The sequence below is a fragment of the Fukomys damarensis genome, unplaced genomic scaffold, assembly GCF_012274545.1.
Source record: "Fukomys damarensis isolate Sample0158 unplaced genomic scaffold, DMR_v1.0_HiC HiC_scaffold_39, whole genome shotgun sequence".
Taxonomy (NCBI): domain Eukaryota; kingdom Metazoa; phylum Chordata; class Mammalia; order Rodentia; family Bathyergidae; genus Fukomys; species Fukomys damarensis.
This window is the reverse complement of record NW_022900951.1, coordinates 100,989,388-101,015,410: the sequence shown is the minus strand read 5'-3', so window position 1 is coordinate 101,015,410 and position 26,023 is coordinate 100,989,388. Positions and strand designations below refer to the sequence as shown.

The following is a 26,023-nucleotide window of genomic DNA, read 5'->3' as shown; positions in this document are numbered from 1 at the left end:
ATGCAGAGATATTAATGGGACTTTTCCTTAATCAAGAGTCATTGTCAAGACCTTTTGCAGAGGGCTTTGTCATCTAGTCATAAGACTGTACCTCAGACTTCACTGAAATGTTGATGAATTATTTTTTCCTTCCTATTAAATTCGTCTTTGTCCCCAGTCCAGTGCCTTATGTCATGCTGTGTTGATGATCAGATGTGGTAGGCAACAGGATGGCTGGGAAATGGTAGTGGTCCATTCTGCTTATTTATCTGAAGCTCAGCTGTCATGGTATCAGGCATAGTGTGGTGCCAAGGCTCAACATTTTAAGCACCAGCCTCGGTATAAACCCTTTTCCCCCATATTTAATTACAAGAAAAATTGTAGGCATTTAGTGCATTGAGGTGTGCTTCCATGAGAAGCCTGAATCTCGGGTTGGTTGCTACTGTATTTCCCAGTTCCCAAAAATTTGGAGAGCAGCTCAACTCTGCAGGGTAAAACTTCTGCCTTTTTGTAAACCTACTGCAAGTTCTAGGATTATGTTAAAATAAGCTGTTGTCAGAAAGAAACCTTGCCTTGTTACTCTGAGCAAGGAGCAACATACAAAAATATCCCAACACACAGCCACTCTCATTAAAGTCAGTTGGAATTTTGGACAAGTCTTAAGTATAAATTATAACTTTATTAGCTCATAGAGCTTTCTCGGGAAAAAAGTAAATCTAATAAAAATTAGAGGGAGCTTATTAAGTGGTTGCCTTGTTGCTATTTGCTGTGACTGGGGAGAAAAAAGTAATATAATTGTGGGGTTTCCAGCCAATGCACTTTTTTTGTTGTGGACTGGAGAGCAATTCAGAGGGCAAATAGAAGGAGACGAAAAGAGTATGCATTTCTCATTACCATTGCATTGAGATCTCTTTAATTGATGCTTTATGTAAGCATTTCCTGCTGCAGAGTTAGGAAGGTCTTTAACTGTTACTGAGAGGGAAAACGCAGGCTCCAAACCACCATCAGAGGTCACCAGGGCGCACTGGTTATTTGCAAAATTGTGCAATCACCTTCCGGGGAAGGGATTCTAAGGGAGCACAACAGGCTTACAGTGTACAGAAGGCAGATCCAGTAATTGCCAGACATACTGTGGAGAAGGAGATGATGGCTTAAGGGAACTTGTAATTATTGTTGTTGTGATTATTTATTAATCAAGACATTTAAATGTTGTCAAGAGAAGCAGAAACTATGTTATTCTACCCACCAACATTGCCCTTTAATGTGCTTTCTATCTAATTTTTCCAACATGAGATATAGTGTTCTACTTGTTTTTGGGATTTGACCCTCAACTTCAATTTATCAAATGTAATCTAAAAGAAATAAAATTTACAATCATAGAGTTTTAGTGCTAAAGGGGAATGAAAAAAAATATCTAATACATACGTCTTTAATCTGAGAATTTTATTTGAATTTAATGAGATCAATGAATCACCTAGAATTATATACAAAATTCTATGGGCTTTTATACTTTTGTAAAAAGAATTACAATAAGTTTCACAATAAAGTGTTGCCAAAAGGGGTCTAAGAATCGGCATTTCTAGTTACCTTGTAGTGATCTTGCTACCAATAAAGAACACAACTCACAGAGTTGAAGAGAAATTCTTTTGAGCCCACACATCTAGTTAATGGAACATCTAAGAGACAAAGTCTGTTCTGTATCTTGATCTTAAACCAACTCTTTCAAGGTGTTTCAGCAAATAGAGGACTATGGTGAGATTTTAGGGAGATTGTAGACAGCATTGAAAAAATGATCTCAAATAATTTCTATTTAGAAATTAATTGCATGTTATGATACCTTCTCCCCTCCCCAATGATCCTTATTGATGATGTTCAATGGAGGCTAATATTCAAATGAGCTTCTATTTCATGAGTCTTCACCAACTGATGGCTCACAGAGGTACATCCCATCAGGACTGGCTTTATGATTTGTAGGGCTTCATGAAATGAAAATACAGAGAATCCTGCAAGATAATTGCAGTAGAGCTTCAAAGTAAGTGTGAGGCCCTTACAGGCATGGACCAAACTGATCCCTTCTAAAAGCTTTAGAAGAGTGGAAGGCAAAAGAAAATTGCGAAGCCGGGCGTAGTGGCACACACCTGTAATCCCAGCACTTGGGAGGCTGAGGCAGAAGGTTCGCTGTGAGTTCAAGACCAGCCTGGGCTGCACAGTGAGTTCCAGGTCAGTCTCAACTACATAGTGAGACCCTGTCTCAAAAAACAAATCACCCATACCTGATTCACAAAATTAAAGAGTCGTATAGTTTAATCCTAACAACGTTTTGGTTCATCGGTGCCTCATACACCCATGGACATACAGACATAAATCAGTTTGACAAAAATGACCATTTTCCCCTTCACCTAATGCCAAAAACTAAAACTAGTTTGCTTTAATTTGTCATTTTTGGACCTATTGTTTTGGCATTGTTTAGCAGCTGTTTTCATTACCAGTTTTTATAACCAAATGACAAAGGAAGAGCGGAGCTCTCTGGTGACATCTGAAGAGTCAGGTAAAGGCAAGCACTAAAAAGTAATGGCAGATGACAGGCCGACTGGGATCACTTGAAGTTGCAGAAGGGGAGAAGCAGCTTTGGGATATGAGGTGCTTTGAGGCAATAGCCTCAGGCTTAAAACATGATGAGATAGAAAGCATTTTAAATTTAGGAAACAGAAGTATGAGGTTCCAACAGGTAAGCAACTTCACCAACTGGGAAAATGGCTAGGACTTGGTATACTTCGGCTATATATATTTCAATACAGTAGAGACACCCAAAACACCACATTCTGCACTTCTCATTTTAGTGGCATACCAGGGCTCCAAGTTTAATGTACAACATCTGCGCTTCATAGGAGTTGAAGCCAAATGTTGGGTGATGTCTCATTGGTTAGCTCTATGCAGAACCCAAAGCATAATGTGCACAACGTGGAATTTACACTTACAGCACTCCAAGCAAACTCAGTCTTATCAGCAAAGTAAAGGCCAGCTAGCACACACACACACACACACACACACACACACACACACACACACACACAACATGCACACACTCATTATTTATTGGATTATTTTCCTTAAGTTTAAACATAGAGCCAAAGATTTGGTATACAGCTTTCTGAGTGCATTTTGCATTCTAGAGAGGTAAGAAACCGGCCTTTCCTGTACTTTTCCTACAAAAGCAGAAAGAAATTATACTAAAACAGCTTAATCCCAAAGAGAGCCTCTCTCTTCAATTTCACAGAACAGCCTTCAATCCAGAAGCCTAGAATAAAGCTTAACATCTACAAACATATGGTACCGACCAAATGCCAGCATTCATTCACTCACTTTATGTATTTATTAAACGAGCATTGGCTGATCACTTTTGGGTAGCCAGTGCTCTTCTGGGTGTGATAATGTATTGTGCTAGCTGAAAACATTTGCCATCAGATCTCAGCCCAAATCAGAGCTCAGTAATAAATGCATTATCCAAAGATGTATCAAGCAATGTGAACATAAAAGCAAATATTTTACAATTTTCTAATGTCCTATTAACTCTTTGTTTGCAGTATCTGTGGGATACGAATATGAGACGTGCCCTGACTTTATTCTCTGGGAGCAAAGGACAGTCATTTTGCAAGGTTTTGAGATGGATGCTTCTAACCTAGGAGGCTGGTCCTTGAATAAGCATCACATTCTGAATCCTCAAAGTGGTAAGCAGCTTTTTAAATTTCTATTACTACTGTTTCCCTAATGCTATTTGAGGGGTATTTATTGCACAGAATTTGTAAAAATAGAAGAGAAAAAATTACCTGTTAGAACACCACTTAGAGAAGACCAAGTTAGGGCCAGGAATTTGGATCAGTGTTTCTGCTGCCTGCTTCGCAAGAGCAAGGTCCCGAGTTTGATCCCTGGTACCAAAAAGAAAAAAAAAAAAAGTACTTAAAAGAGATGACCAAGTTAACCAAATTAGTACATTTCAAAATCTGAAATTTAATTCTGAATTATCATTAGTGGGTAAACAGCAAAATATTCTTGTCCAGTCTCTTCCTTCCTTAGATCACTTTTCCTGCTGTCACTTCCTCCTAATTTGTCATTTAAACATGACTAACCAAGGGGCCACATGTAGCCCCTAAACCTATGCTTCTCCCAAACAGAATGATTTTCTACCCTGGCTGTTACTCCTTCATCAAGATTTCTCCACTGCCTTTTATATCCTACTAGGAAATTAGTCATTGCTATTTCCATCCAGGTTTCCCACGAACACCTACTGGTAACTTTCACTGTGGAATTAAATTCTTCTTCATCTAGAGAGGCAGGTCCTGAACAAGTTGGACGTATACTTTTGCATGACTTTGCCAGAAAATGAGAATGAGAAAGTATTACGGCAGCTACTCTCTTTCATCCACCCATCCTTGTATCCATCCTAAATTTATGGAACAACTGGCCGAGGCAGACATCTTGTAAGGCTAAGAGATGGATTAACAATCCTGCCCATGCTCTTACTTCATTGGCATCATAACTGGAAGCCATGGCAACAAGCCACAAAGACTAGAAACTTCTGATTGGCAAGGCTGACCAGATTTACTTCCACCGTAGAATGAGGCCACCTATTCTGGTCCCAGTTTGGGACCCGGAAGATGAATGAGTCCTTGTTGCTGTGTGTTCCCTCTGCATTTCCTTCCAACCTTCAAGAAAGATTCTAAATTCTATTTCCATTTGATTTTCTTTTAGTAGCAAAGATTCAGGCACAGATATAAAATGTCAGCTTTTTTCTCTGTTGTCAAAAGGAGAGCCACAGTTTTAAAAGTACAAAAAACGAAAGGGCAGATGCCACTAATTAAATTATTAGGGGTTTTTTTTTGTTTTGATTTGAAAGAGTTTGACATTTTAAGCAGCCATTTCTTTTTCCGCTCACTTTTATTGGCGTATATGGATTGTCTCCTTCAAATGCCTGTCATTGACATTAAACACAAAGTGGGAAATGACCTCAATCGAACCAGCCCCCCGCTGGGTGCTCCCAGTCCGGTGTCTTCTTATCCTTTGCTTCACACAGGTTTTAGAATGTAAGGGAACCATTCGGAAATTTGGCTTTGGGGGCCACCTGATTCAAATCATTTCCTCCACTACTGTTTGCCCATAGTTTTTAGGTAATAGGAACCCAGTTACTTCTGAGCATTTTTAATCACTTAATTGAAGTACGTGCACCACAAAATTCACCTATTTTATGTGTACACTTCAATGGTTTTTAGTAAATTTGTAGTTGTTCTAACATTACCAAAACCCAATTTGAGAATATTTTTAAAACACGAAAAGGATTTCTTATGCTTACCCACAGCTCCACAAAATCTCCACTAAATTTCTGTCTCTACATTTCTGATGCTTTTGTTCTGAGAAAGAAGCCTTACTTTGGAATGTTTTTGTTTTCAAGGAATGTTTGTTCATTTTATCATCTCATCTGTGCTTTCTGCTTCTAGCCAAGGACTGGCCACACTTTCCAGGAAACAAATCTAAAGCCACCTCTGTCACAACGTTTCAGCCTGGCCTGGACACAGGAACACTACTCTGGGGATATTCCTGAAGTCTAAATCCCACCCACAAAGGCAATTTTAGAAGCAGGAATGATAACTGTGAGGGAACAGCCTTGGGAACACCAATTTAGAACGCAATGCTCTTTCCCCCTCGGGTCAGATGGTCTTTTCTCCAAATTCCACCCATCCACTTCTCTCTAGAAGAGTCCTAACTCTTTAGGCACCCTGCTTTTCTGCTGTGAGACAGATAGTAGATTAGAAAGGAGAATCTATCTTCCTCCAATTTCCTCTCACTGGTTAAAAAGACACCTATAATTAGATTGGATGTCTGCTGCCATTCTATTCTTTAGTTTTTCTTTGGCTCCAAAATCATTATGCAGTATGTAGTTTCCACTAGTGAGTGTTTTCAGACCATTTGTCATTTCACTTGCAGCAATTATATTTACCTCACAATTAACTATTGGCTGAGGAGAACTATTTCTAAATATTATACCAGATAGATAGATGATAGATGATAGATAGATAGATAGATAGATAGATAGATAGATAGATAGATAGATAGATAGTTCTTACTTCTACTGAGATAAACACACTAGGAACTTGTATTTTTCAACATTATTCCAAATACATCCTCTTAATAATTGTAGAGAGTGTATATTCATTCATTTTAAGAGCACTTGATCTTTTAAAATTATGAAAAAGATTTACACATGAATCATCTATTGCAGGGCTAAGTTATGGTTTTTATCAAACATATCCCCTAGTATTTCTTACCAGTAGAGTACCAGAGTAGTACTTGGGCATTGTCATCAGTATAAAATGGATAAAGAATTTCCTTTAACGTAGCCTCCAGGAAAGGCCAGCAGTTTGTCAACAAATGGTTTTACTGGGAGAGGAAGTAAATTTGCATTTATCATACTGGCATATCTCCCAGTTTGGGTTTATATCCTCTCAGTCAAGTAGTGAGACAAATATGTACTGTGTCCCTTATTGTTCATCAGTCTAAGAAATGGTTTCTTTTTGAAATCAGCATAAAGCACGACCCACTGTCTTTCAAGGGGAATTTTTATTTCAGATTTATTTATAAGCTTCAAAAGAAGTTCTGAGAAAGGTAGCAGAAGGATGAAGTGTGTTTAAAAGTGTGCTTACCCTGTTGCACAAAAGAATTAGCTTTTTATCAGAAAGAAGGAAAACTTGGGGAGAAAAATGGGCAATAGGCCCCATTGCATGGAGTGGAGTGTCATTGTGGACTATAAACAAACCTTAGCAGGAGGTTGGCCTTCACATAAATAATGTGTGTTGTCCTAGGATCATTTGATTCTGTTTTCAAAATGAGCATGTGTGGCAGAATAAACTGGAAAGGAGGCAACAGTAATTGATCAAAATTTCCAAGAACATAAACAAAATATATTCAGAGCAACCTTTTGCAGAAGATTTGGTGTTAAATCATTGTTGCTAGATGGTATGGCGTGGTTCCATGTAATGGAAGGTTAAACAGATCCTTGAAACAACAAAAAAACCTTTCAAAATGATCTATTTTTCTGGGGCAATACAAAGGGTGTTTGCCCATTTTTGTTTTGATTGCTTCAACTTTAAACAGGAATGGTAATTTCAGTTCATGGGCACTTTAGTACCTTGCATGAAAGCAAGACATCAATTGTTGAGATGTAATCAGAAAGTACATTGCCTTATGTTTTATTTCCTTTAATCATTCTTCTGTTTTGATGGAGTACTGGGCTTTCTAATCAAAAAGGGGAGTTTTAGAATGCAGGCTTAGAAGAATAGGTTAGAACAGCGATCTTTAGTTTTTAAATTGTCAGGAGGCTAGTAATAGCATGTCATTTTGAGGGTAATTGTTAACTATACTGTTATACTGACATAAAAAAATGGAGCCCTACCAGTGAAAATAGATGCTATTAACAAATCTGGTGTTTACAAGCCAATAATTGGAAAGATTTTTGAATAATATACCCTATAGTGAATTGCTGAAGTAGTGACATGCTAAACAGTGGTTCCCTCATTTATTAAAGAATGTATCATAGTCTCATTGGTAGGATATTCTGTTAGCAAGAGTTAAGAGATTTCTTTTCACTGATGCTGTGCAACTGTCATTTCAGGTCTCGTTCACTTCCTATTCATTTAAACTGTAATATTTATCATATTACAATTAAATATGTTTTGGAAAATGAAGTTCAGTCCCATTAATTTTACTTAACTATTCTAATTCTTAAGAAATTTCTTTACTGGCTAATAAACTGATTACTAAAATAGTAAGGAAAACTGCTTCTCAGCATATCCCATAGTTCTTTAATAAAAGACTAATTGGTTGGGGTGTAAGTCACAGCTGCTCTTCCAAGACATATGTTCAAAAAGCAATCAGAAATCATCCTGATAAAGAAAGTGAAAATATTTAAATTTGAAATCCAAAAACCATATGATGGATGGTATTTCCACTTCCGGAAGGCAGCTTCTGAGTATATATGGGTGCTGTGGCATGCGTATTTTACCCTCTTATTTTTTTTCCAGCAATGTTCCCATCCTAGAATGATCAGTAGTTTCTATTGCAGAACTTTAGGACCAAACATTGGAAGGGAACTGAGGAAGACATTTCAGGAAATGTTCAGGGAGAGTAAGAGGCAGTCGGAAGAGATAGATAGCAGGGGGCAAGGGAGAGATAAATAAGACTGTATGGTGTAAGTGCATTCATTCATTTGCCGTCAGTTACTTCAGTCTGACACATTGGCATGCTTTCTCACAACATGGGTGTTTCACCTGCCCTAGTTCATCTGGGCTGATGAGCTATTTAGCACCGCAGTACTTGTTCCTTGGATTTTCTGCCCAGGCTCAGCGGGTTTACAAAAATCATTGAGATTTGGACAAGGAAACTGCAAGAGACTCAAAGCCTATTTTCGACATTTACTGAGCACTTACAATGACTTGGCCTCAGACATTGGCATTAAAATATAGAAAGGAATAGAACAGTCTGCCTTCAAAGAGCTCATTTGTGTTGTAATGGGGAAGAAAGAGAAGTAATGAAAATTGTATCAGACAATGTAGCAAATTTTATAATAGAGCTATGGAAAAGAAACTATGGGCACACAAGGTAGGAGGGACTAACTTCTTGGAAAGAGCATTGGGAAAGGCTTAAGCTGGGCAGCCAAGAACAGGTAGAACTTCCCCAAGCACACAAGATGAGAACAGCATTCATTATGGAGGGAATAACATGGTACAAAAGCAGAGAGGACCTTATTTACACTTTCAGTTTCTCACACCAGAGAAACTATTTTGATATTTACACGTGTGTTCTACTTATTTCATTTAAGAGTATGGCCTCAACATGCATCCATTTAGCTATAAATGTCTCTAGTTTCACAAATGTACCATTAAATTTAATTTTTTCTATAAAATGGAATACTACTCAGAGTCATTCATAGGAAAATGGATGCATATTGAGGATACACTCTTAAGTGAAATAAATAAGTCATACAAGTGTAAATACCAAATAGTTTCTCTGGTGTGAAAAACTATAAATGTACATAAGATTCTAATGGTATAATTGACAATGTGAAATAGGAAGAAAAAGGCTAAAGGTGTAGGGGAAGTGGGAAGGGTAGGGGAAAGGAAATAAGGGGAAATAAAAATATGAGAAAATGAAAAATTGGAAATAAAGTTCTTGTAAATATGAAAGGGAGGAGAGGGTGAAGGAGGGCAGGGACAAGGGGAAAAAATGAGAACCAAGACCTGTCATGTAAAGGTACAAGATGCCAATGATGAATGTGACTGTACATATACCTAAAATGTACCAATAAACTCAATGAGAAAAAAAATTAAAAAATAAAAAAGCAGAGAGGTTTGGAAATATGTGAAAGTAACTTTAAATAGTTTTCTATAGCTGAACCTCAAGATACAAATAATGCTGTGATGAGAGAGGAGACTGAAGTAAACAAGAGCCAAATCACGAAGGACTTTGTATGCATTAACAGTAAGAAATGTGTCCCTTACACTATACTGGATATATAACAATTGAGTGATTTCAAAACATGGACTGAAATAATCTCTATGGAAAAAGCATGGACAATCGTTTCGAGATGGGCATGAATGGAGACCAGTGATTTTAAGAAAAACTGAATTAAAGCAGTAATAGCTGGGATGAGGACGAAATGGATTCAATAAATTTTAGGAGATAGGCTCAATGAGAGTTGGTAATTAATTAGGTTTAGACAATGAGCGGCAGTGGTGCTGATTTCCAATTTAGTTAACTATATGACTGAGATACTCATGGGATGAGAAGAGAATACAGAAGGAAGAGGAAGGTTTGGTAAGGGATGCATAAAAATAGTGAGTTTAATTTTAAACTTTTTGATTTTGAGGTACCCATGAGGCATCCAAGCAAAGTCTACTGGGAAATTGCATGTCAGTTGAAAGCTCTTGGTAGGACAAAGTTTCAGCTTATAGAAATGTGAGTTAAAGCTGTGGGTATGGGTGAGATTGCCCAAACAAAAATGCCTGCAGAGCGTTTTCATAAGACAGTATCTCAATTCCCTGTGCTGATGATAGTGAGATATGTCCAAAAAAAGTGGGAAATTCAACTCCCGTTCCTATATCTTTGAAGTACATTCTAGCCATAGGACTTCTTTCCTTTTCACAAATGATTGTCTCGTGATTGTGTTTTGCTAAAGATAGTATTAAAATAGACTGATATTCTCTTTTCAAGAACCAGTTGTATAGTGAGGGTAATTTGAACTCAGATAGGTGTGTTCCAGGCATCAGGAGACAGCCAACCAGAATTAAAAACTTAGCCGCAGATGGTTCACAAAGACTAGAGTGAACAGGAGATCACTAACAGTGAGTCATAAAATACTTAATTGAGGCATTTAGAATCAGCATTAAAGGGATTCATTTTACTCCCCATTGTCACAGAAAGACAAACTGAGGCTGAGTGTTACATTACTATCTGTTGTAATTATGAAGGTAAATGAAATGAAGGTCAGTGTGTTTCACTTTCAGCTTCTGTTATGCAAAAACCAAACTCTTCATTTTGAATGAGAAAAAAATATAAATATTGCATAGATTATTGTGTGGTAATCACTTTTTTTTAAAATCCCCATTTTTGTGTGTCTAGGAATCATACATAAAGGAAATGGAGAAAATATGTTCGTTTCTCAGCAACCCCCAGTTATAGCAACCATAATGGGCAATGGACACCAAAGGAGTGTAGCTTGCACCAACTGCAATGGCCCAGCTCATAACAACAAACTCTTTGCTCCTGTTGCCTTAGCTGCTGGCCCTGATGGCAGTGTTTATGTTGGTGACTTCAATTTTGTAAGGCGAATATTTCCCTTAGGAAACTCCATTAGTATTTTGGAATTAAGGTAAGTCTCCTCTAATCTCCATTTGCCTAATGGATTTTTTTTCAAAACAAGTACGAGGTAACATGAAGAGTTGAGGTATTTCCAGAAAGTGTAGAAAATACCCTAAATTGCAAGAATAGTAATAATGGTCAATGTGCCCCTTCCTCCTGCTTGAAGAAACCTTTGAGCACTCCTTTGGAGAACCAGAAAATATTAATATCTCTGAATTTGAAGCCTTCTCTTGTGTACATTGTTGTCACACACATGGATCTCAATACTTTCAAGTGGTCAGGTAAGAAATTCACTCACTGATGGCCATAACCAATCCTAATAAATAACCCTAATAAATAATATCTATTCCACGTTAACAGATAGAGGTATAGCCAGATCCAAAAGGCTAAACTTCCTAAATTCTTTAGGTCCAAACTTTTGAAGTGGTCATTTCATAAAGAAGAAAATAAAAATCTTTTTTCATGGTATGAGGAAGAAAGAAGAATTAGTTTTCTGCCTGTAAAAACTTAACCCTGTGACGATGAAAGCATCTTCTTATTCCATTCTAGGAATTTTCTTAAGAGCACAAAAATGCTAACACTTTTGTAAGGAGTTCATATCTTTTGTTATTCCATATCCTGAGGTTTATATATATATATAAAGATTACAACTAAATAGACTGTGACTTCATCAGCTTATTTCTTGCCTTTCTGAGGCTCTAATACACAATATATCCCTCTGGGGTCCAAGAAAAAGGAAGTATCCACCCCCATACCATTAGGGATAAATAAACCTGCTTCCTCTCTTCTGAGTAAAAACGGTAGAGCTTTCTTTCTAAATGATTATGAAAGCTTTAACCCTGACTCATGTCTCTGAAAATTTAAGCTAAAAGTTTCTTTGATTTCCAGAAGATTTTGATGCCATTCCAGGAATTATTCCATAAAATCATTTTTCCTCAGGAATCTTTTCATGACTTCAAAAATAGTGACTGAGACAGCAGATACATTGATGAAGAAAATTGCATGTTCAAGTACTGTCAAGGCATGTCAGTTAATCTTAATTGCCCAATTGACAGGACTAAGAGACTCCCTGAGCAGAGATTGGATCATAGACATATTACACTCATCAGTGGATTACTCCACTGATACCCATAGCTAAATGTGCTATCGGGAGATGGGACCCAATTGGAAGAGGTGAATGACCGTGGGCATGCCTTTGGAGGGGATTTCTTCACCGGCACTCTTCCCTTGTGCTCTGATTCCTGAACACTATGAAATGAGTCACTTTATTCCACCATGGCCTTCCACCATGATGTTTCTGCCTTGATGCCAGCCAAATATGAACTGAAACCATGGGCCAAATAAAACATTTCCTCCTTTAAACTGTGTATGTCAAACATTATGTCCTAACAAAGAGAAATCCGGCTAACACACAAGGCCAGTCAAAATACATGAGAAGCTTTGTGTTATTTTAATTTAACACCTATGTTCACTGTAGCATGGAAATTTGAATTTATAATGGCATTCCTCAAAGTTTTTCAGATTGGCATATTTGATTTGGAATCTACCCCCCTTTTCTTAGACTGAGTTATTCCTTCACACTAAGCTGGGGAAATCTTCTAGTCTCAAGCCCCAATCCATTTTTCACATTAATTCATTCCAATTTTAATACATTTCTTAATTATAATTGCAAACACTGTCATAGGAAAGAACACTGTTAAATCCCTTGGCTAATAAAAAATATACTGTTAAGACTTTACAAAGATAAAAAACCAGCAAGTGAAAAAAGGTACTAATCATAACCCCCTACCATAATCAAGTGTTCTTGTACCTCAGGATGCCACATTTCACGACTTGTGACTTCCAGTAATATATCTCTCTGGGCCCCTACTTACTGGAAAATCAGCAAGAAGTCCAAGATGCTTATATGCCTGGATTACGAAATTATTTATACAACATTTGACATTGTTTTCAAAACACTTAGGGTGTTTAGAACATCTACATGATGCCAAGCATGGATGGCAGCACTGAGCAATTCATTTGACATCTAACATTTTCAGTCTTGCAGATACTGGCTGTCAAGTAGACAAACATCTTGTCTTCCTTGAGCTCATGGAATTAACCCTATGACATCTGTATAGCCAATCCCTATATGCCTAACTGCTCAAAGAAATATAGTAAAATTGTCTATAAAAATATAAAGAAGCACCAGCTAAATTTAGTCCCGTGCCCTTGGTAATTTAAATGTAAATTTACCTAAAGTGGAACAATTGTCATTCATTGATGAGCTTTTCTCTTGGTCAAGGATCCTTAACAATTCACAAATTTGCATTTTACTCCGAAGTACTTTATGACCTTCAACAGAAAGTTATTTGAAGTACGAAGTAGAATAGCTTAAACCTTAGTTGCAAAGCGATTTTCTCAGTATAAAGAAAAATTAGTTTCCTGACAGTTTGAAATATTGTCTAATGCCTCTATTCATTCTTACCCCATAACACCATTTTCTCTCATTGTCACAGATCTGCAGACACAGAGGCCTGTACACACCATGAACGCATACACCCAGGCTGTCTAACTTAGTCCAAATCTCCCTGGCTGGCTTTTTTGACCTATGATGTTTTTTGAATAATTTTGCTTAACATTTTTTATTAGTCCCAGATTTCTTTGAGAATCTGTTTAAGGCTATGGGCCCTCTCCCTGAAAAAACAATTATCCAGACAAATAATCACTCAAAATTTCACATATGATTAAAGTGATCCCATTTTCCCCTACTTTGATCCCTCCCCATTTTAATAACAGCCTGTCCTTATATCAAAGTCCTATCACTGACTCATGGTTAGGATTTCACAAGTTAAATTAGATGAGAAAAACAATTTTCTCTTCTCTATTCCAACACTCCTGTGACTGGCTGTCTGAGAAATAAGCTGATTGGATACACAAAATCCTTTTGATCTAATTGATAGGTAACTCGTGAACTATTTGACTATGTAGTCAAGATCATCAAACCAATTTATGTCAACATACATTATCTGTCATGTTTACCCAAAAATTAATATAGTTCTTTTTAGTTTCACTTTTGTCAAAAACCATCTGTCCTGACCAGTAACCTATGTGTGTATATTGAATCTTTCAAAGAACTTTGGTGGATTTATATATTTGCTTTTTAACTTTTCCAGATTTAAACTTCCTAGGAAAGAATAAGTTGATTTAATAAGATCATGCTATCTTACGAACCATGTTACTGAATTTTGCTGTATTTAGATAGAAACTTCATTTTGCACGTTTTTTGTTGTTCGTCTTGTTGTTGTTAAGATCATTAATTTAATTGCTCCTAGCACTATTCAATTAGTCATCTGACTTGGTTGAGTCATGTGTTTCGTTGGAAACACAGACTAATATAAACATTTTTATTGGCTATTCAAAATTGTGAATAGAGGAGCAATAGTGTTAACAGATTATAGAAAACAATAGAGAACCTTCTAGATCTTGACCTGCTGTCACATTATACATCATGTAATGTAATTACTTTGTACTCTACTTCTTTATCTATAAAGTTGAATTCAAGTTTATTTTCTTTCATCCTCTTATGTGTCTCATACAATTTACTTGTTTTGAGATCCACAGATGGGTAGTTCTCAGCCCAGTGTTTGATGCATTTTGAGAGGACACGAAGTTTTCCCCTAATAGATGCCTTTCTCTCATTCCATTTGTCCCATATTTGGTCCACATTTAACAATTCCAGGTTTCCCTTGACATTTTAGATATTGAAAGACTATAGATTTTTCCAATTTCATCCTTCCTGAGCCAGAGTATCTCCAATTGAGCTTCTTTCGTCTACCTTAAAATAACTTCATTTTGTTGGTTGCCAATCATATATTCTCCCTTGTTGGTCCCTGATTGGCTGAATAAAGAAAAGAAAAGTCAATGATATCACTGTCTTTAGTTATCTGCCAAGAGACACACTATTTCTTGATATTCAGGTACTCCTTTGCCTGTGTTCTACAGATCTTATCCATAAATACACATTTCAGTAGCTTTTCTCGGTAGAAGTCTGTGAGATAATAAACCTGAAGGATTTCAAAAATATATTCTCTGAAGAAATTTAAAAATGGACTCAGACCTATTTAGGATATTTGAGGTCTTCATTTTCCTAGAGATTTGCTCCACATGTGAATACACACACACACACACACACACACACACACAGACACACACACTTTTCAACAGCACAAAAGTAATATCATAGATATGTGACCTTAACATTAGAAAGATCCATGAAGGTATCAGGTCCAGTATCATTCCCAGTATATGCCTGCCAGTTTGTCATTTCTACTTTTTTATCTCTTTCAGTAATGTGAACCTTAAATACTTCTCAAGAAAGCTGACTGCATCTTTGGATGCCTCTGCTAATAAAAGCCCTTCATTGTATTCAACTTAAGTCTACCTTCATGAACATCCACTTAAGAGTGGCAAATGTTAGTGTCTGAGACAGCCCAGAAGTCACTTATCTATTTTACTGGAGAAATATTCAGTGAGAAGAAAGACATCATAAGTTTTTAAGCTTTTTCTTCAGTTAAAGAGTTCTCAAGTCCTTAAACTATTTCTCATCAAGTATGGTTGTTTCTTTTTTTTCATTAATCATGAGCTCAGGGCCACTTTACAGTTTTCTTAAATTAACAGGGATAATTACATAAGTAATAAAGGAGACATCTATCAAGTGCTTTGCAAGAATTCAAATATGTAAGATCTCCATGCTCCCCTCTCATCTTCTAATTTCACAATTCTATTAGAAAAGCCATGAAGTATAACTGGAAGCAATTTATTCATTATGAAAAACCTTATGCTGCTATTTTATGAAATTCTGTTATTCTCGAGATATTTATTTTACCCTTCCCTTAAAAATGAAAGAGAAAAGAAAATAAGAGCCTGGTAAATGCTTCTTGGTACCTTGAGTAATTTGGACTCAACAAATGTCAATGTGACATGAAAATTTCTCTTGAGATTTTACTGTTTCTTTTCCAATGACTGGTTAATATTTCTTGCATTGTTCTCAGGACTTGACTCCTGTCATGAACTGGAAATGGAGCAGACCTAAAATAGCACCCATTTAGGGGCAGTTAGCATGCTGAGGGACAGTGAAACTTGTAGAGCACTCGGCTGAAAGAACAAATGGAACCTGGGCTTTGGAGAGTTCTGCAAATAACTGACAAATGGCCATGAACCATATTCTTTTCAACAGCACTGGAGCTGCAAATACTAGAAATACTACATGTGGACAAAATAGGTGGTTACCCCCTCAGATTGAGCTTATGTCTAAGCAATGACCCTCAAAAGTTCCATCCATCTCACCCACTGGTTATCTTCAGTGTCCAGAGTTTCAATGGTCATCCTCAGTGTCCAAAATATCCATCCTAAAAGAATGTGTTGCCTTGGATTAGGATATAGTATCTCTTGGAGTCCCAATGTATGAGTTTTTCTTAGACTGGCCAGAAAAGCTAAAACCATCCATTAGTCTGTGGACATACATTCATTTGTCAGATTGTTCCTCACACAGACTGCTAGCTGAAAGCAGGGCTCTGAAACACAAGATGGGTAAGTTGTGCTAAGGGTGAGGGATAGAGCCAGAGCATGGGGCAAGTGGGTCTTAGATATTCACTGCTAGGATGGGAAGCCCTAAGATGTCAGTGGTAGGCAAGAGTGAGCATTGGGTTTGTAAAGGAAGAAGACCATAAAAAGACAAGCAGGGAAGGCAGTTCTTACCACCAAATATACCTGGCCAAGAATAAGAGAAGAAGCTGAGGAGAGCATGAAGAACAAGTTAAAGTGTTGCTATGACCAAGCAAACCATTCAAACTCCCACTATGCCAAGCCACTAGACAGTGGCTCCAGTATTGGCATATATCCTATTTTCCATTGTTCACCTCACAAAAATATAAAGCTAGTAACTTTATATTATATTAAATGAAAGAAGCCAGGCCAAAAAAAAAAAAGGACAAATATCATGTGATTCCATTTATGTGATATATCTAGAATAAGCAAATCTGTAGAGACAGATATCAGATTTTTAATTGCCTAGGACTGAGAGAGTAGTGAATGGGAAGTGACTATTAGCAAACAGTACTGAATTTCTTCATAAGAAAATAAAAATGGTCTGGACAATAGTAACAGTTACATAACTCCGAATGTATTGGATCCTGCTGAATATTTTTTAGAAGGGTAAATTTTATGGTATATCAATCATGTCTCAATAATTTTCTTTTAAATTAAAAATAAGTGTAGATGTCCCTTTTCTTCATATGGATCCTGAGAAAATCAAAGATCAGTCCACAGATACTATCATTAAGAGTATCTCTTGCTCTAAAAAGATTTCCAATTACACTCCTTTCTCCTCCTCTTTCATGGCAGCCTTCAAGTCCTTCAGTTACTAGGTGCTTAAGCCCACTGATGGGCTTAAATTCTTGCGAAGAGCTCACACATGGGCATCGCAGCATGTAGTCAGTTACTAGCTAGACGGCAAGCTGCCTTTGGTGGTAGTTCAGTCTTAAATCCTTAAGTAAAAGTAATTCTGAGATAGAACAAGGTCACACACTGGAAATAAATTCCGTCATTTTCACTTCCTCCCTCTGAGATGTTAATGAGAGAAGCTGCTCTGCATAATATGGGACATCTTTCCAAATTCACAATGACATTATTGGCAGGATCAGAAGCAGCTGCAAGAAAATCAAACCAACCCCCTCCCTCCTCCTCCTCACCATGGCCTAAGAATTTCAAAGCCCTTTGTAGCTACACAAATGGGTCTTTCTAGCATTTTCACAACTAAACTTCCTCCAGGAGAATCAATTGTGTTACAGTGATGAGAGCCAGCCTCAAGCACACTTACCCTGTAATTTAGAGGCACAAAAGCAAGCGTGTAAGAGACAAAGAAACTGAAAAAGGTGCAAATGCCTGAGGCCAGGTTTCTAATCAGATCTCAGCATGCTTACTGATTGACCTTGTGGCAGCCCACAGGATACCTACCCTTTGGAGATGGGCCAAGGAAACAGAAAAGTCAGTGGACCCTGACCTGTGGCCCAGCTACTAAAATCCCAGAAAGGTTCTTTTTCAAAAGAGTTGAATCCATTTTAGCAGATGGTTCAAATGAAATAATTTTGTATCTTTTCTTCTTCCCTGACATTTCAAAGGTTAAAACTGTTTTCTAGTTTAGAAAAAAAAAATGTTTGTTATCTTTTTGTTTTCAAAAATGACACAAAGCCCGGATTTAAAATGATTTTTAAAATTAAAGTGGCTGTATTTCACAGATGATTACAGCCTTTTAATTCCAGGCAGATTTGACCCAAAGTCAGACTTGCACACAGATTGTGCCCCCTGTATGAGAAGCCTCTATGGTGTTGCAGAGTGAACCGCCCTAGGCAATACTCCTTGCCAAGAGACTCACAGATCAGGGGCTGCCAAAATGTTCTGCTTTTTCTGGGCTGACAATTCTGTTTCGCCCACCAGAGTTGCCCCCTTGGAGCATGGATGGATGGAAGACACTAGGTTTTAATAGTTGATGTAGGTGATGCTTTATTGAAGCGGCTTTAATGCAGCAGATCTGATGCCAGGGACATTCTGTCAGGAAAAAAAAAAAACTCTTCATAATTTCAAACTTGTTGAGAAGCTTCCTAATATCGTTAAGGAATATGCACAATAAATATGCCTATCTTATCCCTGAGATCAGATAAGTGGCTTAAGGTTAGAGTTAGAATGTCTGTCCAGCACAGGACTTGATAACAAAACATAGTGATTTTATGTTTTGATGGAGTGGCTGCCAAAACAGAATCTAGAATGATCAGATCATTTGCAGGGACTGTTTCTTCAACTCCTAGCCCAGTGGTTCTTATGATGAATCTTATTCTGTATCGGAATCACCAGCTGAGTTTGTTAAAGATAAAATCCTCAAAAAAGAATAAATAAATAAAGTAAAATCCACAGACCACCACCCCTATATCAGGACTCTGATTTAGGGACTGAGGAGAGCACCAGGAAACTGCACATGGGCAAGAACTGAAGTGACTCTAATGAAGATGGTCCAGGCAGAACCTTTTGAAAAACTTGCCTTAGAACTAGGCCTACCCACCAAGCAAGACATACAACAAGCTTTACATCTTAGGACGAGAAGCCTGGAGTGAATGGATTGACTTTGGTTACACAGCCGACTAAATGGTCCCTGTGGACTCTCTAATTGCAGCAAAGTGAATTAGGGATTGGTGTGTCTGGTTAGATTTGGTTTGTTGAATTATACTGATGACTCTCTATTTGCTTTTACTTGCCACTCGTGGATACCTTGTGCACCCTAGAAACAGAGACACCAGACATAGGTAAGCAAATCACTTGGGATGCCGCCTATGTCCCTTCTTAACCTAGGAGGTTACCTCCTAATGATGTGCTAACAAGGAAATGTTGCTTCTTAAATGAGGTTAAAGAAATAGTATGAAAGTCAGTTTGGAAATTATGATGCAGGTAAGTGTCTTCCAAAAGAAGAGGACTGCCTCTCCTGAAGGAACAGCACATAAGGAAAAGAAAACAAGTGAAAGCTGGCAGTTCAGTACTCCATGGGAAATCAAGGCTGTAAGTCTCATCATGTTTCCCTAAGGTGACATCACAAATGAGTCCATAAGTTCATCATCTTTCCCTGAGGTGTTATCACAAATGAGTCCATAAGTTCAAAAGATTTAATGTTTTCAAGTTGCAGGTAGAGAAGTAATACAGCAATCTTTCTAGGTCTAAAAATACAATTGACAAGTGTATAAAAAGTGACAATGATGACCTTCTTTAATAAGATATTTTTTTTCTTTGCTGTAACGTCATGGTTTCTGTTTCTTCCTACCAAAAAATAGTAGAAAAGTCTACATTGACCATTTACGGTTTACTGACACTGCCACACATTGCTCTACAATTAATCATAATGAGTAATTGTATTCAATTTATTTATACATTACAGTTGTCAAAACTGTTCTAAATTCCTGAAATTGAAAGGAGAATATTAAATTTTGTACTTCCAAATGACAATTGTCATAAAAATGGCACCAATAGGATTTTTAATTTGTATTGAATTTGGGAGCTACCGCGTTCTAAATTCCAAAGCACCCTTGCTACTTTGACACAACTGATTTCCTAAGCAAATTAAGCGAGTTGTCAAATTGCTTACTGATAAAGAGTTGCACAGTAGTAATTATAAGCATTAATTATCCATTTAACAATATGCGTGAGTTTTAAGTAGCACGCATGAAGTAGTCTTCTAACTTGAAGGGCACTGCTGGAATATAAAATTAACCAGAAGCTGACAGTAAGTCTAACACCCAAATTATATATATACATATATACATATATATATACATATATATGTATATATGTATATATACATATATATGTATGTATAACTTCACATATTTCAAATTGCAATATAAATTTAGACATGAGGGACTAAAGAAAATTGGAAAATTGGAATGTAGTACAGTGGTTTTTCTTTCTCAGGTATAGCATATTTTCAAAAAGTAGAAAGAAATCAGTCTCAAAATAATTGAAGTACACTTGGGAAATGGCATGAAATGGCAAAAAATTACATACCAATATAGGGGACGTTCCTCACTGTTGGCTGTCAAGAAAATAACATTAATCAGGTTTGAATTTGGTATGTTGGGCCGTTCCATTTTCTAAAAGCTGGTTCACAAAGTTTGAGAAAAAGATTGCTGAACAAAATAAAGCATGTAACTCAAAATGCAACAACACCTATTTTTTTTCACTTTCAGAGCAAGAACATTCTGGTGGTATTTTGCAATTGTCTAATCTAATCTAATCTAATTGATTTAATCTAATCTTGGCAAGGCCCAGACTTGTTAGTGACACTGGGCAAGCCCCCTAGTGTATGGGCTTCCCCAGTTGAAATTTGAGAAGAATGCTAATTCTAACTTTCCTCACAGTCACATTGGAGATATTCAATAATGAATGAATCTAATGCATTCCAAAGTACTTTTGTGTGGATAACATTTCTCTTGGAAAAATAGCCTATGGTCTCTTCCTAAACAAAGCATGATTAATCTGTTTCAGCTGAAACTGCACAAGCTGGCTACAAAAATACTGCAGTTTTTTTTAGGGGGGATGCAACCCCTTCTTTATTCTAGAAAAATCTAAACACATTGGGGAAATTTTGTTCTGAAGGTAAAAATTGAGTGAAATATGTGAAAAGCATTCACTGAAACCACTATTTAAGAAGTCTTTACTACAGAGATGCCTTGTTTAGTAAAGTTGCCAAATCAATACCGGACTGTGTTAAGGCCCTTTACCATTTATGTACAGCATCTAACATGGTGGTTCCAGGGTTGAAGAAGTCCCTGGAATCTACCGGACAAATTTATCTCAGTGCAGGTAAGTAGAAAAAAAATGAAGTATTCTGACTGGACCTGATTTTTTTTCCAATGAAAACTGTAAACTGAGTCTCAATTTGGTATTTGCCAAAATAATTACTACTATTATTAACATGCATAAATATGCTTAGAGGGTAAATACAATGAAGATCATGCCACTCTTAAAGGTATTTTTATCCTGATGACCCACTTCCCGTCCATTTTCCTGAAGTAGCAAATTCAGCCAAGGCCTGAAATCTTTTACATCTTACTTTCATGTCTGTAGCCAGTTTAGTTCAGCACTTACTTAACAACAATCCTGTGAGGCCCCTCTGCTTAGACCCAAAGACACAGAGAATGAATATAGTCCCTTGTTGCAAAGAGTTCACAGTGTAGTTGGAGAGAGGGAAAGAGAGAGAGAAAGAAATAATTGATTCTAGGATCAGGGAAAGGAATATACAAAATGAATCTGGATCATCTCATAATGCTAGAAAGAAATGTTGACTCAGCTAGATCAAGGTCAACCACATCAGTGATAAAGTCATGTTGATAGTTTGTACCCTTGATATGACTTGATCAAAAAGGCACTTATCGGACATACTACAGTAGAGAGACATCTGAAAAGTAATCCCTAAGAGTGTGAAGATCATCAAAACAAAGAAAAATGTGAAAGGCTGACACAGTCCAGAAGAACCTAAGAGACAGGGTGATTAGATATAATTGGGTGTCCTGGATTGGAGCAATGATTTCATTGAAATTTTAATTTTTATTAGAGTGTGTTTTCAGTACATAATGTTTACCTTCATTGTGGGTAGATGCTATGTGTATATAATATATCTTAATTCTTTCTATATCCCCTTCCCCTCCTCCTCTCAACGCCTTCCATCTCTTGATTCCCTTACCATTTGCAAAAGATCTATATCCTTGTTTCCTATTATCTATCTTTTAATAGGAGCGATAATTTTTTAAAAATAATGCTAATACAATATAATAAATGCTGCTATTTCACAAGTCTTTATATTCACTTCTCTCCCTCTATCTTTTCTATCATAATATTTGGATTCACAAGAGTCGTGCCCTTTTTATTATCTATCTCCCCCACTAGACTGTGAGTTTCATAAAGAATGAAGCTTTGTCTTGCACATAAGTTTCTAGACCATACCACAGATCTTGGACACATTATAGGCACGTAGTATATGACTTTTTGAATGAATTTGTAAGCATCTAATATAGAAAAGATACCAAGAAAGGCATTCAGATGAAAGATGATGGTGTCTTGGACTACTGACATCAGACATAAATATCAGTGAGCAGATTAGAAATGACTTTAGAAGGTGGAATTAAAAAAATAAAACATGTTGTTTCACTGGATGTGAATAATTTTGGAAAGAAGTAGTTGAAAAAGAACAGCTTCTAGGGCCAGGGATTTAGCTCAGTGGTTCGGTGGCCTGGCTTGCAAGGACAAGGACCCAAGTTCGATCCCCGGTACCAAAAAAAAAAAAAGAACAGCTTCTGGTTTCTGGCTTAGGCAGCTCTGTGCTAAGTGGAGTTATGGGCATTGAGGATATTAGAGATTAACAAGGAAACGTTGCTCTCCTCCAAGCTCTCATGGTTTACTGAAGGGGATACAGACACATAAACCGAAAAATTCATATAATATGTAATCCCCTTAGGCATGGTACCTGACTAAAGCCTCCAAGAGGCATATGAGAATGAATTAAGCAAGGAAAGGCTTGTGTACCACACTGAAGATCATTAAAAGCTTTTTAAAGATGATAGCCAAGTGATCAGAATAGTCCTAGAGGCAGTATAGATAAATAGGATTAAGATCTCAAAAACATTTCTATGTGCCAAATTATAGAACATATTCCAGGCCAGAGATGATGAAAATTAGAATTAATGTAATGGGAGAAAGAATGGAAGAGGAGAAGGATTGTAAGAGTTAGTATACATACATAGTTGCATATAAAGAGAAAAGGAGGGCTCAGAATTTCCAAGTTTGGGGCTTCAATAATGTCAATAGTACATGAATCTTAGAATCAAGTAAAATGTCCCCAAACATAAAGCTACAGAAGCCATTAAAAATGCAATTAAGCCAGGTTCAGTGAAATTTGCCTGTAATCCTAGCAGTGTGGGAGGCTGAGGAAAGAATCACAAGTTCAAGCTCAGCCTGGGTAACTTAGCAACTTAGTGAAAATAGCATGAACTTCACTGAGAATATGTACTTGAAGAGATTCAACAATGCTAAAATCCAGTCAAGGTAACTTTCGTGTCAATTTTAGGAGGTATAGGTATATGACTGTATAATTATGTAATTATTATTCTAACTTTTAAAAGTTAAATATAATCAATTTTTATACCCTGAAAAAAAGAGAAATAGATTGGAGAAGTAGTAGTCAGCTTAAAAAGGGGAGAATAGAGATAAAAAAAATTGGCAGTGTGTCTCTAGCATGATTCTTACTCATCAACACACTGCTATCTTTGGACATGTCTTTTTGTTAACAACAGGAGGATTCCATGTCCCCAAATAAGAAAGGAAACTCAGAGAAGAAATAGGTTTATTAGCAATGGGGAAGGTAGACAAAGAAAATAAGTTTTGTTTTGGATTTGTAGAGTTCTTTTTTAAATTAATTTTATTGCTACATTTTAGGTATACAATGGCATTCATCACTGGAGATTTGTACCTTTACATAATATCTTGATTCTTTTTTTTTTTTAGCTTATTGGTACATTTTAAATATACACTACAGTTACATTTATTACCGGGATCTTGTACCTTTACATGACAGGTCTTGGTTCTCATTTTTTCCCCTTGTCCCTGCCCTCCCTTCAGCCCTCCTCCCCTCCCCCTTTACAAACACTTTATTTTCATTTTCTCATATTTTTTTCTTTTCCCTTATTACCTTTCCCCTACCCATCCCACCTTCCCTACACCTTCAGCCCTTTTCTTCCTATTTCACATTGGCAATTATCTCATTAGGATCTTACGTACTATTATAGTTTTTCACACCAGAGAAACTATTCGGTATTTGGATTCTTATTTTTCCCCATTCACCTACCCTCCTTTCAACCCCTCCACCCTCCCTATTTACAAAGACTTTTTTTCCATTTTCATTTTTTCATATTAACTCCATCCTTCTCTCTCCTTTCCTCTACCCCTCTCACTTCCCCTTCCTCTTTGCACCTTTCCTAGAGTTGTAGTTGACTGTGTGACATCCTGGGAGTCATCCACTTGGTACTTAGATAACAGGGTATGAAAAGTATGAGAAAAGTTATCTCCTGGGATTTTTTTTTTGTCCTCTATTTTTTCTACCCTCAAATGAATAGTATTTAAATGTCATCATCATTTCAATTAACAGTGCACATTGGATTTTTTCAGACTTAGACCCATTACTAGAAAAAGAAGTGTCTGTCCCATTGGTGTATAAACAGGAAGAAACATGAATTCTTTTAACAATTAAGAGAATTTTCCATGTGTGACATAAGGCAGGTCCCAGGAGGGTACATATTGAATAAATTGCTTGGAATAACTTTACTTTTCTCCTCCTTAGCACAAGCCCCGCTCACAAATACTATCTGGCTATGGACCCTGTGTCTGAATCACTCTATCTATCAGACACCAATACTCGAAAAGTCTACAGGTTGAAATCACTGATAGAAACAAAAGATCTTTCCAAGAATTTTGAAGTGGTGGCAGGAACCGGTGATCAGTGCCTTCCCTTTGACCAGAGTCACTGTGGAGACGGCGGGAGAGCATCAGAAGCTTCACTGAACAGCCCTCGAGGTAAATAAATAAATAACAATAATAATAATCATCATCACCGTCATCCTTCTTTGATCGTCTAAAGATTTCATTTGACTTTGCAAATCCCTAAGGCTGTTATTGCAACACTGTACTCTGTCTACACATTCTGCCTCTGATTGGACTTCTTTGAAGTCTATCCTAGAAGACAGGTACATCCAGGTGAATTTTAGCCCATATATGTTAGTACGGTCATCAATGTTATCATAAGCTTGAATTTTTTCTTTCTGATTTATAAAATAACTATTTCCCAGAGCCCTCTGACTGCCTCCCTGACTCCCCAACCTCTCTGAGTCTTATCTCCTGTATACTTCCCAAAGTCCAGCAAATAAAAGGTTAACCTGACCCACCAGAAAGCCTCCAGGCCCCTCTCTGTGGCCTGCAGTGGGTGGGATTAGGTCTGTCAAGTGTGTTGAATATCACAGATCCTTGACATTTCTATCATTTTCTTAACAAACTTTAGTAAACCTTTCTTCCATTATATTATCTAAATCATTCTTGAAGTTACACTTTCAATTTATAGGCTCTCTACCATAATTAATTCCTTTTTCTATTTACATTTGCCCTCTATGGGAGCTCAACCTCACTTTTATTTATTCTAAATGTATTTCTCAATCTTAAAAGAAAAACCTCCAACTCCACTTGATTTCTTGAAATTTGTGAGCAAAACTGTGCTTTCCAATTAATTTTATAATTGGCTAGACTTGGATCATCTGCCCATTGTAAGTCAGTAAGCTAAAGCACAGCCAATTTTTTAGCCTGTTCTCATGTATCACCAATTTATCTGCTTAATTATTTAATCATTCTTCTGTTCATTCTTGAAGATATGTGTGCATGTGCTTATTTTAGTGAGTTTGATAAATTATTGGTTTTTCTAGGTTTTATGAAAACAATGTTTTTTAAGTTATTACACAAATAATATATACTTTTTGTGGAAAAATTATGAAAAAAGTTTGAGAAAATTTAATTGAAA

General features: G+C 36.9%; 1 protein-coding gene across 1 annotated transcript in view; it reads left to right on the top strand.

Moving 5' to 3' along the window:
- Window positions 1-26,023, top strand: part of Tenm1 (teneurin transmembrane protein 1) — a 788,119-nt gene that overhangs the window by 666,875 nt on the left and 95,221 nt on the right. The window contains exons 21-24 of the mRNA XM_010608026.2: window positions 3,564-3,707; window positions 10,648-10,897; window positions 19,203-19,223; window positions 24,800-25,032. Of these exons, the coding sequence (XP_010606328.1) occupies window positions 3,564-3,707; window positions 10,648-10,897; window positions 19,203-19,223; window positions 24,800-25,032 (648 nt within the window). The remainder of the gene's footprint in view (window positions 1-3,563; window positions 3,708-10,647; window positions 10,898-19,202; window positions 19,224-24,799; window positions 25,033-26,023) is intronic.